Below are 25,424 nucleotides of genomic sequence, written 5' to 3' on the forward strand. Positions count from 1 at the left end.
AACTAAGGGCTCAATTACATTTGCCTATGCTCTGACGACTGATCCTCTTTCAGATCAATATTTGGAGACCATTTAACAGCCAGTGAGTAGGTACTGTGTCACCTCCTTACCGCCTGTTTTAATCCCTAAATGCTGGCGTGTTATGCGCAGCTGCAGGGCAGTTACATCGCAGCCCTATTCACTTGAATGGGTCGCGCTTAGTGGGTATAGGGTCTGCCAAATGCAACAGGGGGGGGGGGGGGTATAATTCCTGCCATGGCATGTGTGACCCCCCAGCTGTTACCCTCCCAGCTAAAAGGGGAGTGGTTAAGTAAAAATGTGGCTCAACCTTGGGGTTTCACTGCCCCCAACCCAAAGTATAAACAAGCCCTTACACATTTCCCACACCACTGCAGCCACAGTGTCCCTGAACACATCCACGCCAATCCCAGTGTCACCATAAAACCTCATTCTCATCAGGCGTGTCAGTGCAAGGGCCATGTTTACTCACATGATAATGCATAATTGGCAAAAAAATAAAAATAAATAAAAAACTACAGACTGCATTTTTTTTACAGTGCGTGTTCGCCCCCTTTCACACATGTGGACTGTTTGTAAGATCCACAGGCACACTGTTCTGCAGATGCACAGAGTTTTAGGGTCCATTTACATCAGCTGCTGCGGTATGGTGGGATAACTGCACTGTTCACGTGTTTTTTTTTTTTTTTTTTAATTTTAAAGTTTAATAAACCACCTAGCGTTGTGAGGCACTGGATTGCCTCACATGCCACTGGAAAACAAGTACTGCATGCAGTAATGTTTTCAGTGCACAGTGCCCATGCACCACCTACCTCAATGTAGTGGTGTAAACTGAGCACACAGGAAACCATGCATTTTTCCTTGTCGCAAGGTGGCAGTGTGCTGGAATATCGCCCCCCAAGTGCCTTCGCATCTGGTGTGAATTAGCCCTTAGGGTATATAATGACAATATATTTAGGATAAAATAGGAACCATAAAAGGGTAGAAGTTACCTCTATGCATGACACGGCGGGAATGCATATGTTCCAAGGCACTGCACAGCTGCACAAAATATTTCCAAACCGTCCTCTCGGGGATCAGCCGCTTCTGCTTCTTAAAATGCTAAAAAGTGTGTAAAAAAAAGGTTTGCAGACAGGTTACAACATAAAACAGTACTACATTCTTGAATAGCTCTAAAATCACATAAAATCCCAACAGGACAAACGGAATCAGACTCCTGAAAGGATTCCGTGGCCGTCAGGAAAACCCTGACCGCCCGGACCACATCCAGAGTATACAGAGCAAATTCCTTGAGATGCTTGGGCTTCGCACAAAGCGAAGGCAACACAATATCTTCATTGAGGTGGAAAGCAGACACCACCTTAGGAAGAAAAGATTGGTTGGGTCGCAGAACGACCTTATCCCTATGAACGACCAGATAAGGCAAACGGCAAGACAGCGCCATCAACTCAGACAACCTGCGAGCAGAGGTGATAGCCACCAGAAAGGCTTCACTTCTATATGTAGGCCGCACCATCTGCGCCCTTAGGCAAAGATTTGGGAAACATCGCCGTTTCATAGAAGAAGGCACGGACCTACATAGTGTCCCGAGGCATTTTTTGGAGGTCCACCACAAGTCTACTGAAGGCCTCCGCATTTGGGTAATAGAGTCTATACCATCACATCTTTCTGAAGCTACACGCTTTTCCAGATTATGCTAACGCGAGACCTCCTGGATCTACACCCTCGACACCCTTAAGGCTTTTGGCTTAAACGAGGAGTTGGAGATCAGTACCATTCTTTGGATACAGTCCCTTCATTTGATATGGTCAATTCTCTGACAGAAATATCTTGTTTTCTTCCTCTTTTCTCCCTATATTTCCCATCTCAATTTATTATTTTTTTTTGTTATTACACTATTATTCTTATTCTCCATTTTTTGTTACACACTTTACAACTTAGGTTTGTTTCCTTTGTTATATATATATATATATATATATATATATATATATATATATATATATATATATATATATATATATATATATATATACATATACACATACATACATATACACACACACACACATTACATACATACATATATACCACATACGGATAGTCTCATCCTTATCATCTATATCTCTCATAATATTTTCCATTATATACAATTTCCTCATTATCATTGGTATTATCCCCTATCATGTACACATATATATATATACATACATACACTATATTTCTCCCATCCATATTCATCTTATATGTGGATACATTTTTTAATTGTTTTTACTTGCATTTATCTTATCCTTTTCTTAGACAATATTCCTTATTGTCTTTATGTAAACTGTGTAACTTATTTTACATATACATAGGCATTGTCCTTCACATATCCACCCAGACACGTTTTTTCATTTTATTTATATATTTCTAGAATTTATCACATGTACCCAGCACTGAGTAGTATAGTTTGCTATTTCCCTTTTACAATTTTTTTAATATTTAGGCAGTCTCATGTTACCTCCCCCTTGTTCCAGTCCCATATAAAAGGCTGTTCCCTAGACTGACATCTCAGCTTACACTTGACAAAAGAGCGCGCATGCCCATTGCGAGCCAGCGCGAGCTCTGAAACGCGTCGTGTCACCCTTGACTCCAGTGACGTTACGCAGCGTATGCTGCGTTCCAGCTTGGTCCTTTGCCCCTCGCCGAACCCGGAAGATGGAGGATCTACTGGCCAGTGTCCATCCGTCCACGGAGAACATCGTATCGGCCAAAGTTTGTCATCTTTCCAGGACCCTGGGACTCGCATCCTCCACCTGATGTACCACCGGAGCCCACAAGCCTATTATATCTTCAACCATGTGAGTTGTTACACTATTGTGATCACGCTTATTTAATAAATACTGCACTTAGAGGCGCTCTGTTTTCTCCTATTCTGGGACAACACAGGCAGAGAGACTTCTTCGAAATTCTCAAAGGGAGGTCGTTGCAAAGCGGCCAAAACCAAATTCAGATCCCACGGAGGCAAGGGGGATCTCTTTGGAGGCGCCAGATGACGCACCCCTTGAACAAAGGTGCTAATCAAGGAATTAGTCACCAAGAGACGCTGGAAGTAAATGGCCAAGGTCGACCACCTGACCTTTAAGTGTGCCCAAAGCCAAACGTTGTTCCACACCTTTCTGCAAGAAAGCTAAGACCCTAGCCACCAAAAGGAACGAGGATACAACCCTTGCGACTCACACCAGGCAATATACGCCTTCCTGGTACGATAAATCTTCCTGGAGGTAGCCTTTCGAGCCAAGGTAGGAATCACGGCATCAGAGAGACCTCCATCTCTCAACACCTGGCTTTCAACAGCCACACCGTTAAAGCCAGAGACCGTAAAGCAGGATGGAAGATCGGCCCTTGAGAAAATAGATCTTCCCACAGAGGCAGCCGCCAGGGAGGCTCGATGACCATCCTTACAGTTGAATCGGAGGGAAGGCATAAATCAGCCGATACCAGTGCCAAGGCACCAACACGTCTGTGTCATCCGCCAGAGGATCTCGAGCCCTGGCCACGAACCTGTCCACCTTTCTGTTGAGACAAGACGCGAACAGATCCATGTCCGGTGTCCCCCACCGGGCACACAGGAGGCAAAACACATCCGAATGCATGGACTATTCCCCCTGATCAAAGTACTGACGGCTTGGATAGTCCGCCTGCGAGTTCTCCACTCCAGGAATGTGAAGAGCGGAGAGAGCTGGAACGTGCTCCTTGGCCCATGTCAGAATCTCGGCCACTTCCTTGACCGCCCGGGCACTCCTGGCACCCCCTTGGTGATTGATGTAAGCCACAGCCATGGCATTGTCGGTTTCAACCCGAACCGGGTGACCGTGCAACCCGAGATGCCCAATGTAGCAGGCAGAGTTATAGCGCCTTGAGCTCCAGGTCATTTATCAGCAAGGAAGATTCCTCCCTTGACCACACACCTTGGGCACAAAGAGTGCCCAGAACTCCACCCCAGCCCATCAGGCTGGCATCCGTGGTGATCACCGTCCACAACAGCGGCAGAAAGGACTTGCCCTGGCTCAGAGCGGGCAACAGAAGCCACCTCAAAAGCTCCGACCTCGTGAGACGGCTCAAACGAACTATGCTGTCCAAGGACTGAGGGTCCTTGCTCCATTTTGCCAGAATTTCTGCTTGCAGAGTCCTTGTGTGAAACTGGGCAAACTGGATCGCCTTGAAGGCCGACACCATCAGCCCCAGGGACCACATGCAGGTCCGCAGAGAGGAGAGATCGCTGTCCCTGCAAGGTCTGAAGTTTCTCCTCCGGGAGGAAAATTTTGCTTGGGCGGAGTCCAAGACCATGCCCAGATAATTCAGACACGTTGATGGTCCACCCAAACTCCTGGAGCGTCTGAACCGTGACTGTCAGATCGCGGACAGAGCGGCACACGAGCTTGCCCATAGCAGGAGATCGTCCAGATAACCGAGGACCGCAATCCCCTTCTTGTGCAGCATAGCCAGCACAGGGGCCAAAACTTTGGTGAAGAGCCTCGGAGCCGAAGCTAGACCAAAGGGTAATGCCACAAATTGAAAACGTTCCTCCGCCACTGCAAAGCGGAAAAACCGCTGGTGACCTTCGTAGATAGGGATGTGTAGGTACGCATCCTTTAAATTTAAATCGATGGAGGCAAGAAAATCCCCTTGATTTAAAGACTCCACCACCGACCGGACGGATTCCATCCGGAACTTCTGCACCCGTACAAAGTGGTTCAGATATTTGAGGTCCAGGATAGGACGCACTGAAACTCCTCGAGGCAAAGGAAAACCTGACCCGACTTCTGGGCTTTGAGGGAGCCGAAGACAACCCGCTTTTCTGACTGTGTGGGCTCAATCAATATGCAAAGTCTCCCTGATGGAGCGAATCAGTGCTTCCACCAAAGCGCGTTCCCGCGCTGCAGCAGACGACCCATCCTCCTCGCCGTCCGAATGCAAGGACAGGGAACCCTCAAGGAGGGCAGTGTCCATGGCAACAACTTCAGGCTCAGATTCAGAAGATTGAGAGGGCATTGGCCGTTTTTATTAGGAACTTGTGACGTGACAAGATCAACTTTGGACGTCAGAGCTTCCACGACTGCAGACAGAGAAGCTAGGGAATGAAATCCAGATGAACCGGATGCACACACAAGATCAGCGGGGAAATTTTCACTCTGGGACTCCATTTTGACAAAAAAGTACACTGGCCCTTTAAATCCACGCTAGCGGCCAAATCGCGCTTCTGCTGGATTTCCCCTTTAGCAGGCAGACCCACTGACAAAAGCTAAATGTGTCTGAAGAATGTCCAAAAGGACTAAAAAACCTCCTTACTGCGTCCAGAGAAATAGGATGAGCAGCCGCTCTCCACGCTGTCAGCAGAAAGTGAAACTACTGGGAGGAAGTGACCTCAGATCACCAGGGGCCGAACTCCCCGAGCCACAAGAAAATGGTGCCATAAGAAAAACTAGGAGAAGCACCGGGAAAATGCCCGCTGCCCATACAGAGCGGCCTGCCCACATCAGAGTTGGTGCCAGAAAACGGCACCAAAACACTCAGCAAGGCAGAAAATGGCTGCTGCCCTTACATTGATGCAGAATGGCTGCCCACACCCAAAATGGCAGGCGAACACAGGGCCTGCGATCAGGGCCCAGGGAACAAGGCCTTTGTGGGAATCCACTTCAGGGACCCCCTCCAGGACAAGGTAGTGTAGTGGTCATACACCCCCCCCCCAGTTAAACGCCGCTATAGCGCCCCCAACAGGAGAAGGGAAGGAAGGACCTGTCCTGACAGGCCAGGGTGATCTTACAGAGACCGCAGCTCTGACATCCCCTAGAGTGGGCCCAGATCCCCCCCACGATGATTGTCCTAGGGACACGGAGGGCAGTATCACTCACCATACCATGGAGCGCAGGCTCCGCTCCAAGGCAGCTCGCCTCCCACCCTGAGTGGGGATGCTGCCAGCCAAGAAGGGTACGTTGCAACCAGGGCGTTCCAGGGTGATGCGCCCCATCGAAGACCTCCGTTCGCAGGCTAGTCCCCATCCATCGGGGCACCATCGTGGCGAGGCCTGGGCAGACCATAACCTGCGCACGCTCGTTGGCCAGGCTGGGAGACCATAAGGATCTAGATTACCAAGTGCGAAACCTCAACGTCATATCAACTGATTAAAGACTCAAAATCACTGCCTTAATTAACCTTTCAAATGTCCAAAAAGTCCTCACACAATGCAAAGAATGTATGCGATAAATTCTGTATGCGATAGAAAATCTTGCTGGAGTTGGATTTCCTTGCTCCAAATAAGTTTAGGACATGGTTTTCAACAGCCATTAAAGCCAGTGACTGAGAAGGAAGATGGAACAGGGGTGCCTTGGACTACTAAGTCTGGTCTACTTTGAACAGACCAGGGCTCACCCGCCAGAAGACTGTGTACTACATTATTTGTGGTCAATCTGGTAAAAAGAGAATCACCCAAACAGTATACTCCGATATTTTGCGCAGCAGTCAAGAGTGGATCTTCACCAAATGAAAGAAAAACCAATTTGATTGGAGTCCAAAGCATCTGCTGAAAATGCTAGAGGATCCCTGGTCTTGGTTACAAACGCGCTTAGCTTGTTGAACCTGGAGGACATGGTGTCTACATTTGGTTTTCCCAACTTTGACTAAGACTTTGAAAGATCTTGGGGTGCAGAGACCACTTTGCTGAAAAAGACGCCACCATTTAGCTTTTGGGCACTGAATAGACTTAAAATAGAAAACTTGAAACCATTCTAAGGACATTTTTGAAGTTGGTGCAAGATGGTCATCAAATCTGCCTCTGGTCTGAAGCTGGCAGGTTGGAAGGTAAAAAGCGAGAGGGCAGGGATAAAAACTTTTTGTATGCCTTTAAAATGACAGATTGGCCCCAGAGATCCAGGTCACCTCAGATCCCGACTGGCATAAACGCCAACAGGCAACACCCCCACCCCTCCCCCGTTCTTAAGAGTGAGGGTGCCTTCATTATGAGAAGGGATTCTGGGGGGGATTGGTGGGCCAGAGCTTGCGACCAAGGGAAGTATTAAACCTTGGTTTTTTTTGTGTGGTAGGGTTACCTTTCCCCAATACTTTGATGAATTTGTGAGGTATATTCCCTTATGAGCATTCACCAAATTACATGCATAGAAGAGCTTTCTAACAAGCGTTAGAGCTGCACGATTCTGGCAAAAATGAGAATCACGATTTTTTTGCTTGGAATAAAGATCACGATTCACTCACGATTCTCAGCACCACGTATATTTATACATTTATTTTTTTTTTTTTTTTTTTTTTTTTTTTTTAGGGATTACATTTTCTGCACATAACACTACCTTTTCAGCATTTTTACTTGTGAATTATCAATATAATAATAATTAATGAAATTATTATTTTCATTATATTATATATATATATATATATATATATATATATATATATATATATATATATATATATATAAAAAATACAATAAATAATATAATGAAAATAATAATTTCATTAATTATTATTATATTGATAATTCACAAGTAAAAATGCTGAAAAGGTAGTGTTATGTGCAGAAAATGTAATCCCTAAAAAAAATAAATGTATATTATAATGAAATTAAATATATATATATATATATAATTCATTCATTACAATATACAATTAATCATTTCTTTTTTAGGGTTTTCCCCTCTCTCCCCTCCTCCTCTGTCCTTGATTACCTCATGGAAAGCTCATCATGCCATAATTTTCTCGGACCCGTGAACAAATAGGACCTCGTCACTTCCGGGGACAGAGCAGGCGGGGCTGAGGTGGGACGGAAGACACCGTCGCGTCATCTGCAGACTTGAATTGAGGAGGCGTGACGGAGGTGCGGCCTGCCGCGTCATCTGCAGAGTGCTCAATGGAGGAGGCGTGACGGAGGTGCAGCCTGCCGCGTCATCTGCAGAGCACTGAATGGAGGAGGCGTGACGGAGGTGCGGCCTGCCTCGTCATCTGCAGAGCGCTGAATAGAGGAAGCGTGACGGAGGTGCGGCCCGCCGCGTCATAGAGGAGGCGTGACGGAGGTGCGGCCGTGAAATAACCCCACCCCCAGAATCGCCGCTATTCGTGATGGAGATCGCATAGGGGGGTGGATCGAGATCGCGATCCCAGAACGATTAATCGTGCAGCTCTAACAAGCGTGTTAAACATTTTAAGCTTTTAGCCACAAAACTCTGTGCATATGAACAGAGAAGATTTTTGAGACTCGGCGAATAACAGGTTCCTAAGTCTGTTAATGCATTATGATTAGATGGCAAAAGTCTAGCAAATAGACAAGGCAGCATGTGCTGGCTGCAGGGCTGAACCTGCAGGAGCAAATAAGGCCTTTAGGATGGCTTCAAAATGTCTATCAAGAGAATCCTAAAAGTAGGGATCATCATCAATAGGAACTGTAACCCGGATAGCAAGCAATTGAGCTTCAAGTTTGAAAAGTCCATTTTGCATGACTCCAGATCAAATTTCTTTGCAAACATTCTGCAGGTCTGCTGCAAGTTCTGGTTCAGTTCTGTTGTGCAATAGTCATTCCACCACAGGGGTCTCTGTGGGTTAATTTGCATGTTTGTTCTCTGCTGTAGATTTTGCAGAGCTCTTGCTGTAGACTCACCACTGCAATTTTGCTCTTGCTAGAGGCTTGCATGCAAATTTGCTACAAATTGGAAAAGTGTCAACTAGAACTTGTGCTTTAAGTGCTGTGCAAGTGTTAAACTTGCTAATGAAAATGTGCATCAAGTTAACAAGACTTCTAATTCAACACTGCCACAAATGGCAAATTATCCTTTGCGATTTGGGAAGGTGGTTATAAGCCACAGAAATTGCAGAATCCCAGAGTAGACCATTTCTTTTTTTAATTATTTTCCATAGGATACAGATCCATAAAGCTTAGACACAGCATAATCTTTTTTAAAGTTAAGCCAGTTCTCAATCGGAACATGTATGGAAAAAGTTTTTTTTTCTTAGACTTAGCCAGTATCTTAGCAGCCATTGGGATTTGTTTTGGCTGTGGATAAGCCAGAGCTGTTCGAAAAAGGCTGGTGTGTTCAAAGTGGAAAACATTTGACAAGAGGCCATAGTTTGTACCTCGCAAGCTTCAGGGGAAGAAAAATCCTCTGCTGTCTTGCTACAAAATCAACGCCACTACTTTCCTCTCTATGTTCAAGTAAAGGAGGTTCCACTTATGACTCCTGAACAAGGTGAAGAGGATGTATAGTGTTTTTTGCCTGTGGAAACCAATGGTTTTATAAGTGGCAGAAGCTTTCCAAAGAACGTTACAGTGCGGGAATTCAGCAAAGCACTGCGCATGTCCTCTGAAAACAGGTGGATAAAAACAGGTCACCTGGGAGGCTTCATTCTGGGACATTGTTTAAATAGGAAAGCATACAACTCCAATTTTTAAAGTGCTCGATGATAAACATTAGTGACAAAATGCCAGGGGATAACAACCCAGTCTTATCTGATCAGAGAACCTACCCTCCCCCTCCATGTGTTTGGCAGATCTCCCATATCCTGTTTGACGAACTCCAAACGTGTATTTTTTCCCATTTTTTTTTAGCAATGACTTCTTTGGGTTTAAAGTGGTCCTACATTCAGATACACCCATCCCCCGCTGTAATCCTTGCACCTCCCTCAGTTTCATCTTTGATGTTTTTGTTGCAGCTCTGAAAAACACCCTTCTTGCCCATCTGAGATTTGGTGATCTGCCTTCTCGTCAGGTTTGTAGTGGTGTCATATACTTTAGATTTTGTAAGAATGAATTTAATGGTGCTCTCTGTGGGATGTTCAAAGTTAGTTTTTTTTCACCACAACTTTGACCTGTTTGGAGAGCTCCTTGGTCTTCATCATGCATTCTTAGTGCTGTTACAGACTCCAGGACCTTTGAGGAAAGGTGTACTTTATACCCAACACGTGAGAGATCATGTGACACTGATTGCACATGCATGGACTCAACACAATTAATTAGGGAACTGCTGAAGTTAATTGGATTGACCATATCTTATTTATGCCGTTCGTGGCAAAAAAGTGAATACTTACACTCAAATTTATTTTTTTGGTCCTATTGTCACAACAAAAAATATCTTTCACCTTTGAAGTTGGCATGTTGAGTACATCACATGGCACAACACCCAAAAAATGTATTTTTATTCAAGGTTATAAGGCAGCAAACCGAAAAAAAAAGCAAAAAACGGAGGTGAATACTTTCACAAGGCAATGTGCATATACATTATGCTATGCTAGGAGGCTATAAGGCTTAGGCCGAAACGCGTTAGCATTTCCAAACTGTTGCAACTGCTTTAGTGCAAAAACGGAATTTTTGTAAAATCTTACCTGTAAAATTCCTTTCTCTGAGTCCTCCGACAGTCGCCGCCTCTTCATATTCGTCACAATGGGGTATTAGACTTTGCTCCGAAGGAGTAGCTAGGCAACAGAATATGTTAACATTAAAGCTTTTAACATATCCCACCCTCAAGGGGTGGTCCCCTCAGTCAATACCCTCCTACTTCCTGCAACCATATCTCAGTTTCAGTGGAATAGCAGTAGAGTATACAACCAACCCCAAAAGAGGGGCGGGGGCGGCGACTGTCGGAGGACTCAGAGAAAGGAATTTTACAGGTAAGATTTTACAAAAATTCCGTTTTCTCTTACGTCCTCCGACAGTCGCCGCCTCTTCATATTCGTCACAATGGGGACGTCCCAAAGCAGTGCAAACATGAGAGGTGGGAAACGCATCCGCGCCGTAAGGCAACGCAGTCTCCGCATCAAAGAAAGGAACCTTACCAAAGGAAGGAAACCAGCTGGGCAACAGGAAAAAAACTTGCTCAACAGGAGCAACAACCCAGGAAAAACAAATAACCAGGGGATAAAAAACGTATCCCAACAGCCAGGGGTCCCAACAAGGGACCCTAGGGAACTGCCGCACTAAGAAACTTGCGGCCAAAGGAAGCATCCGCCGATGCCTGAACATCTACCTTGTAGAATTTTGTGAAAGTGTGTACGGTCAACCAGGTCGCCGCCTTACACACCTGGGCTACAGAAGCCCCATGACGACAGGCCCAAGACGTACTCAGAGATCTAGTAGAGTGCGCCTTCACAGGCATAGGGGGAACTTTCCCCTGCAAGACATATGCCTGTTCAATGGTCTGCCTGATCCATTTGACGATGGTAGAGGCCGACGCCGCCATGCCCTTCCGAGGACCCTCTGGAAGAACAAACAAAGAATCCGTCTTTCGAAAAGACTCAGTCGATTTAAGGTAAACCCTAATCGCCCGAACAACATCCAAAGAATGCAGCCTCACCTCTTTCGGATGTTTAGGCTTCGCGCACAGCGAAGGCAAGACAATATCCTCATTGAGATGGAATTCCGAAACTCGCTCCGGAAGAAAAGAAGGATTAGGTCGCAAGACCACCTTATCCAAGTGAATAACCAGATACGAAGACTTGCAGGACAAAGCCGCCAGCTCCGACACTCTGCGAGCCGAAGTGATCGCAACCAAAAAGGCGACCTTTTTGGACAACAGACAACGAGATCTCCCTGATCTGTTCAAAAGGAGCACGTTGTAACACAGATAGAACGAGATTCAAGTCCCAAGGGGGCAGAGGATCCCTCCTAGGAGGTACCAGATGCCGCACTCCCTGAACAAAAGTGCCAATCAAAGAGTTGGAAGCCACGGGACGTTGAAAAAGAACTGCCAGCACAGACACCTGACCCTTGATCGTAGCCAGCGCCAAACGCTGATCGACACCTGCCTGAAGGAAGGACAACACTCGAGAAACCGAGTACGTGCGGGGTGAAAACCCCCTGGACTCACACCAGGCAAAATAGGCCTTCCAGGTTCGGTAGTAAACCTTCCCCGAGGAAGACCTCCTCGCGTTGACCAATGTATGAATGACCTCAGGGGAGAGACCCCTCTCCTTCAGGACCTCGGTCTCAACAGCCAGGCCGTCAAAGCCAGCGACTGTAAAGCAGGATGGTATATCGGCCCCTGAGACAGGAGATCGTCTCGAAGAGGTAGACGCCACGGGGCGTCGACCGCCAGATTCACGAGGTCTGCGTACCAGGACCGGCGAGGCCAGTCCGGTGCCACAAGAATCACCGTGCTGCGTTCCGAGTGCAACCTGCGAAGGAACCTGGATAGCAACTGAATCAGTGGAAACGCATACATCAGCTCGTACTGATGCCACAGGACCACTACGCATCCGACGCGTCTGCCCGAGGGTCGCGCGTCCTTGCCACGAACCTTCTCACCTTGTTGTTGAGACGCGAACAGGTCCACATCTGGAAGACCCCACTTCGCGCACAACATCTGGAAGACAGCCGGGTGGAGCGACCATTCCCCCTGATCCAGGATCTGGCGACTCAGATAGTCCGCCTGCCAGTTCTCCACCCCCGGAATGTGAACTGCCGTTATCGCCGGGACATGAGTCTCGGCCCAAGACAGAATGTCGGCCACTTCCCAAGCCGCTCGGGCACTCCTGGTGCCCCCTTGGTGGTTGATGTAGGCCACCGCCGTGGCATTGTCCGTCTGCACCCGAACCGGACAGCCCTGCAGCCGGTCCGTCCAACGACGAAGGCAGAGGTTTATTGCCCGCAACTCCAGAATGTTGATCGGAAGGGAGGACTCCCCCTCCGACCAAGTTCCCTGGGCGGACAGAACGCCCAGACCACCACCCCAGCCCGACAGGCTGGCATCCGTGGTGATCACCGTCCACGTGACAGGACGAAAGGACTTGCCCCCGATACCATCGGGGACTGGAGCCACCACAGAAGATCCCTTCTGGTGCGATGGCTCAACGAGATCTGAAGATCCAGAGAGTGAGGTCGCCCGTCCCACCTGGACAGGATCTCCGCCTGGAGACCCCGCGTGTGAAACTGGGCGAAGGGAATCGCTTCGAAGGCCGAGACCATCAATCCCAGACATCTCATGCACGCCCGCAGAGACGAGTGTGGAATGTCCCTGAGGGACCTGACTTCCTCCTGAAGAGTCCTGAGTTTGTCTTCCGGCAGGAAGACCTTCGCCTGGACCGAGTCCAGGATCATTCCCAGGTAGGGAAGATGAACCAACGGACTCAGCGTCGACTTTGGAAAATTTATCGTCCAACCAAACTCCTGTAGAGTTTGCATCGTGACAGACAGGTCCTTTTCCAGACCCTGGCTGGACGCAGACCGAACCAGAATGTCGTCCAGATACCCCAGGACAGAGATGCCCTGGGCTCTCAACAAGGCCAGAACCGGTGCAAGCACCTTGGTGAAAACCCGTGGAGCCGAGGCAAGACCAAAAGGTAACGCCACGAACTGGTAATGATCCTCCGCAATGGCGAATCGAAGGTACCTCCGGTGACCCTCGAAGATCGGGATATGAAGGTACGCATCCTTCAAATCGATGGAGGCCATGAATTCCCCCGAAACCAGGGCAGCCACCACCGACCGCAGGGATTCCATGCGGAACTTGCGAACCCGCATAAAGCGGTTCAGAGCCTTCAAGTCCAGAATTGGACGAACCTTGCCCTCCTTCCTGGGCACGGTGAACAGATTGGAATAAAACCCCCGAAATCTGTCCCGATAAGGCACCTGAACCACCACTCCCTGAGCCCTCAGGTCCTGCACCGCCAGGTGCAGATCCCGTAAACGCTCCGGAAACAGTTGAAGATTTGAGGGAAAGAATCTGCTCTCCGGCCGAGAGAGAAACTCGATCTTGTAACCAGATCGAATGATTTCCTGAACCCACCGGTCCCGCACGCGGACCAACCAGGGTTGAAGAAAACCGAGCAAGCGTCCCCCCACCCCAGAACTGGGTGAGGGCGCCCCTTCAGGCCGCACTGTTATGGGCAGCGGGTCCAGACTGACCGGACTTCTGTTTCCCAGACCAGGGCTTCTTTTGAGAGCCTTGACCCTTGAACGGTTTGCCCTTGTAGTGCGACCGAAAGGCACGAAAGGACCCCTGAGAAGGCCGAAAATTAGCATGCTTCTTCCCAGGAGCCCCCTTAGCCTTGGGGAAATGGGGCAAGAGAGTGCTCTTACCTCCGGTGATCCCCTTTATCAAAGCATCCAAGGACTCCCCAAAAAGGCGAGACCCATCATAAGGCAGATTGGCTAAGGTCTTACGCGAAGACTGGTCCACCGACCAACACTTCAACCAAACCAGGCGGCGAGACAACACCGCCACACTGTGTACACATGCAGCCAACGGGACTAGGTCCAAGTCCGCATCACACAGATACATGACACCCTGATGGATTTGATCCACCATAGCCAGTGTCGTCGGCGAGGCCGAATCAGCCACTAGGACGCGCCTAAGCATCTGCGTCCAACTTGCGACAGCCTGGGCTGCCATAAGAGAGGCAAACAGAGCCTTTAGCATCGAACCCGCAACAGAATAAGTATGACGGGCAAGAGACTCCATTCTCCTATCCGTGGCATCACGGAACACCGGGGAATCCTCTGCAGGAATCGCAGTGGATTTGTTTAAAACCGCAATTGCGTGATCCACCGGGGGGTGGCACACACCACCGTTCATCAGTGGAAGGCGAAAAAGGATAACGCAGCTTGAACCTACTAGGTACAGCAAAAGGTTTGCGTAAGTGGCGCCATTGTTCCTTAACAGCGCGCTGAAAATCATCAGTGCAGGGAAAAACCTGCGGTGTCCTGCGTTTTCTCTGCGTCCCATAAGCCGCCAAGGCAGCAGGAGGACACACTTCATCCTGCAAACGCAGCGTTTGTTTTATGGAAGCAATCAGTTCATCCATGATTGCAAGCTCTTCAGGCGAACCAGGGGGAGAATTATCAACCCCTTCAACTTCAACCTCCACCTCGGACCCCACGAGATCCAGGGAGGAACGGGACCCTGATAAGGAGACCCCCGCCATAACAGCCCCATCACCTTCACCCTCAGAATCAGAGGAAATAGAAACTCTGGGCCTTTTAGTAGATTGAGCAGCCACCAGCATCTGCACCTGAGCAGCAAGGCCAGCCACTATAACGGCCAAATCTCCCCCCTGGGGGGGGGAAACAGCAGACCCCTGGCTTTCCACCAAGGTGGCAGGAAATTTGCCCTCCTGAGAATCCATTGCCCCAATATAATATGCCGGAGAATAAAGGGTTAACTGCCCCTTTAACAAGCGCGGCGAGAGCAGCCCACCGCACCTCACACAAGCACAATGAGACCCCCACAGGGACAATAAACTGAACACAGGCAATGGATATAGGAAGAACAGAAGGATAAAACCTGAGGAGATCCCTGCCGCTGCTGCTGCCTCGATCGGTGCACCCAGGAGAAGAGGAAGTGATGAAACCAGGGCGCTCTATTAAAGCCTATGTGAAGGCTACAAGAAAATGGCCGCCTACATGTAGAACATGCGGTCGGAGCGAGCGCAGGCAAAATGGCGCCGTTTGGCGGCGAAACCGCCGCTCCTACAATACAGTTATGCAGATAACACTATCAATGCAAAAAAACATGGCAGATCGCCGCAGCGATCGCTGTATCGTGCCCCAACATGACAGAAAACATGCCAAACAGCACACAGCTCTGCACACAGAACACAGGCTGACACAGGCAGTGTCACACAGCTCCCCCCCCCCCCCCCTTGCAGCCCACAGCATGCAGCAGAGTTATAGGGAGACAAAACAGTGTGAACAGAGGCAGGTTACACAGTCCCAGACTGACACCCCCCCCCCCCCAATATACAGGTCCCCACATAGATACACTTACCTCTCAATGACGTGGGGGACCCGCACAGGCGAACAAGCCGCTGCACATGAGGCAGGGAGAGTCGCATTCAGGACGCACAAAACGGGGGTTAAGAAACCGCACAGCGTCCAGTGAGGTAGCCACCTCACCAATCATCCCTGCACCGAACAGGGATGGGTCGTTCACTGCGCCAGGAGCATTACCTGGCTGAACGCTCGATGGCAGGCTGGGAAGCCACTGACCCACGACCAGGGGGATCAGCCCGAGACCCAGCCCGCATAATCCTCTTCATCAGAAGAACTAATGCTGACAAAAAGAACAGCTAAGTAAAGAGAGAGAAAAAAACTCAAACAAAAATCAAAAAATAAGAACAGAGGCTGGGGCAAAAAGCCCCAGCACAGAGAGAACCAGCTACTCCTGACAAGCTAGACATTGAAACTGAGATATGGTTGCAGGAAGTAGGAGGGTATTGACTGAGGGGACCACCCCTTGAGGGTGGGATATGTTAAAAGCTTTAATGTTAACATATCCTGTTGCCTAGCTACTCCTTCGGAGCAAAGTCTAATACCCCATTGTGACGAATATGAAGAGGCGGCGACTGTCGGAGGACGTAAGAGAAATATAATTTCATAAGAAGGAGCGTTCGTGTGCCAGCTTTTGATTTCCAATGTCCATATACATTACCTATATGCTTACCATTTCAATCTGAATTGCAGGTAAAGTTTCTTTTGCATAGTTACACTGGTCCAGCTTGGACCAATGTAACAATGCATATACTTTTATTTGGTGAATGTGGCAGCTGGAAATGACTGCACTAGGCATGGCTACTATACAGGGATTGCAGCTGGATTCCTGGATCCTGTGCCGAGTGACTTCCTAGTGGTGTAAACACAGAGGTGCTCACGGTACTAGGGCTCGGGGGCGCTTACTCAGCATGAGCTCCATTCAGAAAACAGTTGGCATTTTACAAAATTAATGCAAAGCATTCTCTGAATAGACAACGATAGAGGCAGGGTGGTGATGTCACAATCACCCCACCCCAATTAATGAGCTGGCCATATACTGACTGATGCAACAGATTTTGTCCATCCACACTTCACAGTGCAGCATGGATAAATCTGCAGTGTCAGCTATAGTATTCTGACAGCAGGTGCCGGTCAGAATACCTGAAAAGCGGCTGCATCTGATTGGGTGTAACTGCTGTTAAGGACAACTATTTTCTGTCTGGCCCATTGTTTTGTAAATTAGATGTTGGATGGGAGGGGCTGGTAACAGGGTCAGCCACAATGCAAATCATGGGTGGTTTATAAGAAAGCAGACAAAACTAGTTCAGGGTTTTGCCAGCTTTAACATTTTTTACTGGGTTATCCACATGCCCAGCCAAACCAGAAGTGTTCTGTGGTGATCCAGCGCTGGACTACTGCACACCTGGCCCTGCTCCACCATTTTCTTCTTTATCATCATCAGGAGCTGTCTCTTCAAAGTTCTTACAGCTTCCCCCGAGGTGATAGGCTCATGAGCCACAGCACCTCATCAGGAGGTCAGCAGCAAGAAACAGGAAGAGACAGCCAAAACCCTGATATGTTAAAGTGTATGCGCTGTACAGTACCCCCGAGTCATCCTGGGATGTGTGACGATCATATCCCAGGAGGTTGTAGGCAACCAAGGTCATCATTCACAAAAGGAAGGGTATTTAAGTAAAGATGTGTTTTTGTCAAGGGTAAAAGTCTACTTTAATGGTTTAACCACTTGCCTTCTGTGCACTTAAACACCCTTCCCATCCAGGCCAATTTTCAGCTTTCAGTGCTGTCACACTTTGACTGACAATTGCGCGGTCATGCTACACTGTACCCATATGAAATTTTTATCATTTTTTCACACAAATAGAGCTTTCTTTTGGTGGTATTTAATCATCTCTGGGTTTTTTATTTTTTACAAAAAAAAAGAATAAAGACAGAAAATTTTGAAAAAAAAAAAAAGTTTCTTATTTTCTGCGAGTAAATTTTGAAAATAAATTTTTCTCCTTCACTGATGTGCACTGATGAGGCGGCACTGATGGGCACTGATGAGGTGGCACTTATGGGCACTGATGAGGTGGCACTTATGGGCACTGATGAGGTGGCACTTATGGGCACTGATGAGGTGGCACTTATGGGCACTGATGAGGTGGCACTTATGGGCACTGATGAGGAGGTACTAATATGCCGCACTGATGAGCACTGATAGGCGGCACTGATGAGCACTGATAGGCGGCACTGCTGGGCACTGAGAGGTGGCACTACTGGGCACTGAGAGGCGGCACTGACGGGCGGCACTGATGGGCACTGATAGGCGGCACTGATGGGCACTGGCGGATGGCACTGATGGGCACTGCTGGGCGGCACTGATGAGCACTGATGGGCAGCACCATCAGTGCCCACAGTCAGTGCCCATAGTGCTGCCAGTCAGTGCTCATCAGTGCCTAGATGAGCAGGCACTGATGGGCATTGACTGGCAGCACTATGGGCACTGATTGTGGGCATTGATGGGGGGCACTGAAGCGGGCACTGTGGGCACTGATGGGGGGGGGGCAATGTGTATGTTTTTTTACCTTTAGTAATCAGGGCACTGGTGATCAGTGCCCTGATTACATTTCTCTGTCCCCAGCGGCTGTCGGCTCCCCCTCCTTCCTCACACTGCAGGCTCTGTGTGAGGAAGGAGCGCCGGCGATGAGAGAGGATCTCATATGTTTACATATGAGATCATCTCTCATTGGAAGGCTTGATCACGTGGTGAATGGCCGCTGTGATTGGCCATTCACCACGATCTGTGATCGGCCGTGTCCAAGAGACACGGCCGACACAGATTCTCCCCGATGCGCGCTCGCGGGAGCGCGCAGGAAGAGTCTTTCTGGGAGGCCGTTTAAAAACGGCCTCCCGAAAATTCAAGTCCGCGCTGCAGCCGTATATAGGCTGTAGCGCGGATGTCAGGCGGTTAAAGATAAAATGAAATAAATAAAAAAAAAAAACCTACGCTACACTAGAATTAACTCAGCTAATAATGCTGCTTAGCGAGTGACTCTTGAAGGGGCTCTTTTCAACCAACGAAAATATGTATGAGGATATACTAAAAATGCACATCTGGTGTGAACAAAGACTATGAACTTAATTTTTAAGACGACTGCATTTTCCTGTCCTACAATGTATGGTGTAAACAAATTTTAATCAAAATGGAATAGGCAACTCTGCAGATGTGCTAACTGCATATAACAATGTTATTTCTCACATATGGGAAACACATACTATAAGAAAGCTGAAGCTTTGAAAACTGTCTCCTAGCCAAATATTTCTCTGCATGGCAAAAAAAAAAGATTCAGAAAAACAGACCTATGTCTATACATCATGGTCATGAAAACTGTCTGATTTTTCTAACTAGATTTAATCATCAGAGAATATTTGATGTCAATGAAATAGAGATCAGCTTGTTAACATATGAAGGCATAATTTTGGTTTATTTCACAATCAGCCCATTTCCCAAAGCAACAGACAGTGGAAGAGGTTCCCAAATAAAAGGGAACCTGTCATAATGCCTGTATCTGGCACAGCCAATGTTCCTATTTAACACTGAGGCAAACACTTTGAAATCTTGTGAATTTTGAAACAAAAACAAATCTCTTTAGGCTTAAGAGAGCATTGTGCCTTTCCTCAAATCAGCAATGTTCCTGGGAGCTGAATAGCAAGCCCCATTAGTATATAAAAAGGGTCTCCAAACTTTCTAAGCAAAGGGAGCAATAGTGCCTCATTGTTGGTATCAATAGCAGAATAGTGCTCCATTGATGCGGTCAGTCATCACTGGTGTCAGTTGGTGAAATAGTGCCCAAAGGGCCAGATAAAGGCAAACAAAGGGCCACAGCCTGCAGTTTTGAGACCGCTGCCACTAGTGTGCCAAGTAAACACATTCGAACAGGTTTGCTTTAACAGTAACACACTGCCTTAAAAACTGGATTTTTGACTCATTTTCTCTTAGGTTCATTGACGGACGCAGTCCTCTGATGCATATCAGTAGGGTAATACCGTCCCCTACAGGAGTAGGACATTAGGCAGAAAGAACTTCTGGCTATGCCTATGGGCAGTCCCTGGGGGTATACCCTCTCTTCCTGCATAGGATGTCAGTTTTGTATCAAAGCAGTGTCAGAGAAAAGCACACCAACCCACAAAAAAAAAAAAATAGAGGGGCGGGTACTGCATCCGTCAATGAACCCAATGTCAAAAATCCAGTTTTATCTATTGTTCATTGATGGACGCAGTCCTCTGATGCATATCAGTAGGGACGTCCCAAAGCAGTACCCAAATGAGGGGTGGGAACAGCAGAACAAAAACACTGTCGCCAAGGCCAACATGGCCAACCAGGCAACACAGGACTCCTCAGAACAACTAGATGAGGTCCACCTGAAAACAAACAGAAAAACACCCTCAAGGAAGGCCAAGGGGCCCCCTAAACCGCAGCCTGCAAAACCTTGCGGCCAAAGAAAGCATTCGCAGATGCCAGCACATCCACCTTATAAAATTTGGTAAAGGTGTGAGCAGACGACCAGGTCGCCGCCTTGCACATCTGAAGCAGATGCCTGATGGCGAAAAGCCCAGAAAGTACTAAGCGCCCGAGTAGAATGCGCCTTGACAGGGAAAGGTGATATCTGACCCTTAATAGAATAAGCCTGCACCACTGTCTGTCTGATCCATCTGCAAATAGTCACAGCAGAAGCAGACAGCCCTTTCTTTGGGCCATCCGTGAGCTCAAAGAGCGAGTCAGACTTGCGAAAAGACTCAGACGCCAAATACACCTTGATCGCCCGAACATCCAGGGTATGCAGAGCAAATTGCTTAGGATGTTTTGGCTTAGGACACAAGGAAGGTAGCACGATGTCCTCATTTAAGTGAAAACTGGAAACCACCTTTGGCAGGAAGGACAGATCCTGCCAAAATACCATCTTGTCCCTGTGAACCACCAGATAAGGAGAACGACAGGACAACGCCCCCAGTTCAGACACCCAGCGCGGAGAAGTGATAGCCACCAAGAAAGCCACCTTCTGAGACAAGGTAAGCAGGGGAACCTCCCGAATATTCTCAAAGGGAGGCCTCTGGAGAACTGACAGTGTCGCACCCCCTGGATTAAGCTACGCACCAGGGAATTGGAGGCCAATAGCCTCTGGAAGAAAATAGCCAAGGCCGAGACCTGAGCCTTGATAGTACTCAAGGCCAACTTTTGATCAACTCCCTGTTGAAGGAAAAACAAGATCCGAGCCACCGAATAGGAGCAAGGGTGGGTTCCAAGGGACTCACACCACGCAATGTACGACTTCCATGTACGATGATAAATCACCTTTCTTGCTTTTAGCAGAGTGGGAATCACTGAAGCAGACAATCCCCTGTCTTGTCTTTCAGCACCTGGCTTTCAACAGCCAAGTCGTGAAAGCCAGCGACTTTAAAGCAGGATGGAAGATTGGCCCCTGAGACAGTAAATCCTCCCTGAGAGGAAGGCTATACGGGGCATCTGCGACTAGCCTGACCAGGTTGGCGTACCAAGCGCAACGAGGCCAGTCCGGAGCCACAATAATGACCAGAATCCCTTCCGCCTCTATCCTGCGAAGAAGTCTTGGCAGCAACTTGAGAGGAGGAAAAGCATACATCAGCCAGTACTGGCCCCAGGGGGCCACCAGCGCATCTGCGGCGTCTGCCAGAGGATCCCAGGAGCGGGCTACAAACCTCTGTATCTTCCTGTTGATGCGAGACACCAACAGATCAATGCCCGGGGTGTGCCCCAGCGAAGGCACAACTGCTGAAACACCTCCGGATGCAGGGACCACTCCACTGCATCTAAGGCTTGGCGGCTGAGGTAATCCACCAGCCAATTTTCCACATCCGTAGACAGCGGAGAGAGCTGGAACATGGTGCTCCACCCAACGTAGAATGCCTGCCACTTCCAGGGCTGCAAGGACACTCTTGGTGCCCCCTTGGTGATTGACATAAGCCACGCCGTGGCATTGTCCGATTGAATGCGCATTGGACAACCCTCCAGACGTTTGGTCCAGTGCAGCAGGCAAAGCCGGATCGCGCTCAGCGCCAGGACATTGATCGGCAATCAAGACCAGACTCCCTGAGCCGAGCCGAGTCCTGATTGATGACTCCCATCCGTGACGACAATTGTCCAGTATATTTGGAGAAAGGATTTCCCCGACTGAAGCATCGGGGACCGAAACCACCAGACCAGGTACTCCCTGGTCCTGTGGCTTGGCCAAATCCCAAGGTCCAGAGAATTCGGGTGTTTGTCCCACTTGAGAAGAATTTCCCTTTGAAGAACTCTTGTGTGGAACTGAGCGAATGGGACCGCCTCGAAGGAGGACACCATCAGTCCCAGTTCTCTCACACAGGTCCGGAGTGATGGCCGGTCTTTGGACATCAACAGATCAACCGCTGACTGGAGCTTCTGGAGATTTTCCGACGGAAGAAACACCCTGGTTGAGGACAAGTCCAAAGTCAGGCCCAGATAGACCAGTCTCATGGAAGGGGTCAGAGATGACTTCTAAAGATTCACAATCCACCCAAACTCCTCCAGAGTTCTCTTGGTGACCCCCACGTTTTCCATCAGTAAAGCAGGGGACTCCGAAAAGGGAATCAGATCGTCCAGGTAACCCAGGACCGATATCCCCCGCTGCCGTAACAGCGCCAGGACCGGGGCCAACACCTTTGTAAAGACCTGAGGAGCGGAGGCAAGACCAAAGGGTAACACCACAAACATATAGTGATCCTCTCCCACGGCAAAACTGAGAAAATGTTGGTGAGCGGCACAGATTGGAATGTGAAGGTAGGTATCCTTGATGTCTATTGAAGCCAGGAAATTCCCCTGATGTAGGGAGGCCACCACAGTGCGAATATACAAATAACTATAATTAAATCGGCGTTAAATTCAAAGTGAACTCCATATCAAATCCTAAAATATATATAACACAAACACAAGATGCTGTGCAAATTAATAAATAAAATGCAAACAAAGGTATTGTGCAAAAGGACTAAAATATCAGACATGCAAAATGGTCCATATAAAGTGCTAGTGTAAAAAAATAAGTGATTTTATAAATGAATGTATCACATAATATGCCATAACCATAAAGTGCTGGTGTGAAAATATATGTGAAATAATACCACTATATCAATGTATCATATTGATGACCCCAAAAAATATATATTTGTCCATAAAGTGCTGACGTGAAGATTTGTGAATGAATAAAATTATATATAAAAGTTCACAATGAAAGTTCATGTGCAAAAAAGTGCAAACAGCAGCAAATAATGGTGATCTTGAATAACGTGATGTGCACTCAATTCCAAATGTGTCACTGATGTGAACAATTCTCGCAGTTAATCCAACACCGAGTGCAATGGCTGCTCACCTCCACATTAGTTGTAATAAGCGTAGTATAGAGACACTATCTCATATGGCTCCAACCAGGGTAGTAGGAAAGCTGATGGATGGGGATTCCTATTTGTCAGGGGTCCGCCCGTCTCTTTTCCTTATAAGGATATAACAAGAATGGGCCTCATAGTGGAGTACAGATATCTTACAATTAAAACAAGGTAGTCGCTCGACGCAATCTCAGTGTAGATAGAATGTAAACTTCCGGTCATGGCCGTAGACCAGAAGTGACATCACCCGGCTCCTCCCAACGCGTTGCGTCACTCACACGTGACTTTCTCAAGGGTATGTGAGCGACTCCCTTGTTTTATATGTAAGTTTTCTATGTTTCTTCAATAAATACTTGATTTACTACACTATGAGGTCCCTTGTTATATCCTAATGAGGGAAAGAGACGGGTCTCTATACCACACTGATTACAACTAATGTGGAGGTTAGCAGCCATCGCACTCAGTGTCGGATTCACTGCGAGAATTGTTCACATCGGTGACACATTTGGAATTGAGTGCACATCAAGTTATTCAAGATCACCATTATTTGCTGCTGTTTGCACATGAACTTTTATATATAATTTTATTCATTTATTCATTCACGCATCTTTACATCAGCACTTTATGGACAATTTTTTTTTTTTTTGGGGGGGTCATCAAAATGATACATTATTGGTATAGTGATCTCATTATTTCACATATTTTCATAACCAGTACTTTATGGTTATGGCATATTATGATTTATAAAATCACATTTTTTTTTTTTTTTTTACACTAGCACTTTATATGGACCATTTTGCATTTCTGATATTTTAGTCCTTTTGCACAATACCTTTGTTTGCATTTTATTTATTAATTTGCACAGCATCTTGTGTTTATGTGTTATATATTTTAGGATTTGATATGGAGTTCACTATGAATTTAGAGCCAATTTAATGATAGTTATTTGTATATGAATCGTATGTGGCGACACTACAAAAATTGGCAGCTTTATTCTTCATCACCACCACGTGATCGTGGTTTCCCCCCCCCCCCCCCCCCCATTTTTTTGGGATCTTCTCAAATTGCTTAATTGGTAGCGCATTAGGACTTTTCCACTTCATATCTGTGTACACCGTGCAAATTGTTTCCATCTTGAACTTTTGAGCGCGCACAAACACATTCAGTGCCTTTAGGTCCAGGATCGGATGCATCTTGCCCTCCTTCTTGGGAACCGTGAACAGGTTGGAATAAAACCTGTGAAAGGGTTCCGCGTGTGGAACAGACACTATCACTCCTTGCTGTAGCAAGCCCTGCACCGCCCCATAGAGCGCTCGCAAGCTATTGGGGGATAGGTGGACATTGGAAGGGAAAAACCTGACCGGAGGAATGGATCGAAACTCGATCTTGTATCCGGACTGCACAACCTCCTGGACACCCATTTGTCTGGGATCCGGGCCAGCCACAAGTCCAAAAACCGGCAAAGACGTCCCCCCACCCCAGTCCCGGGTGAGGGAGCATCCGAGGGGGCCTTGTCCGCAGGCCCGGTGGAACCGGACTTCTGTTTCCCAGACCAGGAACGCTTGGAACCGAGGGAGCCTTGAAGGGCTTTGCCTTATCGGCTGCCCCCGAGGAACTAAAATACTTTGTGAGCCGAAAAGGACGGACCCCTACGGCGAGGGTCCCTATCCTTGGAAGCCTGCGGGAGAAAGGTACTCTTACCCCCCCGTAAGACCCTTAATAATGTCATCCAGAGTAGCCCCAAACAGACGGTCCCCCTGAAAGGGGAGTTCCGTCAAGGCCTCTTAGAAGCCTGATCCACAGTTCAGCCCTTCAGCCAGAGCATACGCCTCATGACCACCGCCGAAAACGACAGGCGACCCAACAGGGATGCAGTGTCCAGCGCGGCATCACAAGCAAATTGCAGCCTGCACCATCTGATCTAACAGTTCGCCAAATGCAGAAGGGACAGGCTTGCCCTCCATGTCACGGTGTAGCAGCTTCGTCCATTCAGTCACCGTTTGGGTGACAAGGGTCGCAGCAAAATGCAGTTCCCGCCATAGCGTACATGTTGCGGGCCACAGCCTCCGCCTTTCTATTCTCTGGGTCCTTAAAGGATGGGGAATCTTCCACCGGCATATTGGTAGCCATGTTAAGCCTGGGGACGGGGGGATCCACCTTAGGAGGCACCGACCACTTTTTCACCAGAGACTCCTCAAAGGTGTAGCGTCTAGTAAACCGCCTAGACACCCCAGGGGAACGTTTCAGC

At 47.9% G+C, this 25,424-nt stretch overlaps 1 protein-coding gene across 1 annotated transcript in view; it reads right to left on the reverse strand.

Moving 5' to 3' along the window:
• NEK7 (NIMA related kinase 7) overlaps positions 1-25,424 on the reverse strand; it is a 243,809-nt gene that overhangs the window by 138,486 nt on the left and 79,899 nt on the right. Inside the window, exon 4 of the mRNA XM_082264886.1 lies at positions 1,011-1,119. Within this exon, the coding sequence (XP_082121012.1) occupies positions 1,011-1,119 (109 nt within the window). The remainder of the gene's footprint in view (positions 1-1,010; positions 1,120-25,424) is intronic.

This window comes from Pelophylax lessonae (assembly GCF_965119305.1).
Source record: "Pelophylax lessonae genome assembly, chromosome: 8".
NCBI classification, from domain to species: Eukaryota; Metazoa; Chordata; class Amphibia; order Anura; family Ranidae; genus Pelophylax; species Pelophylax lessonae.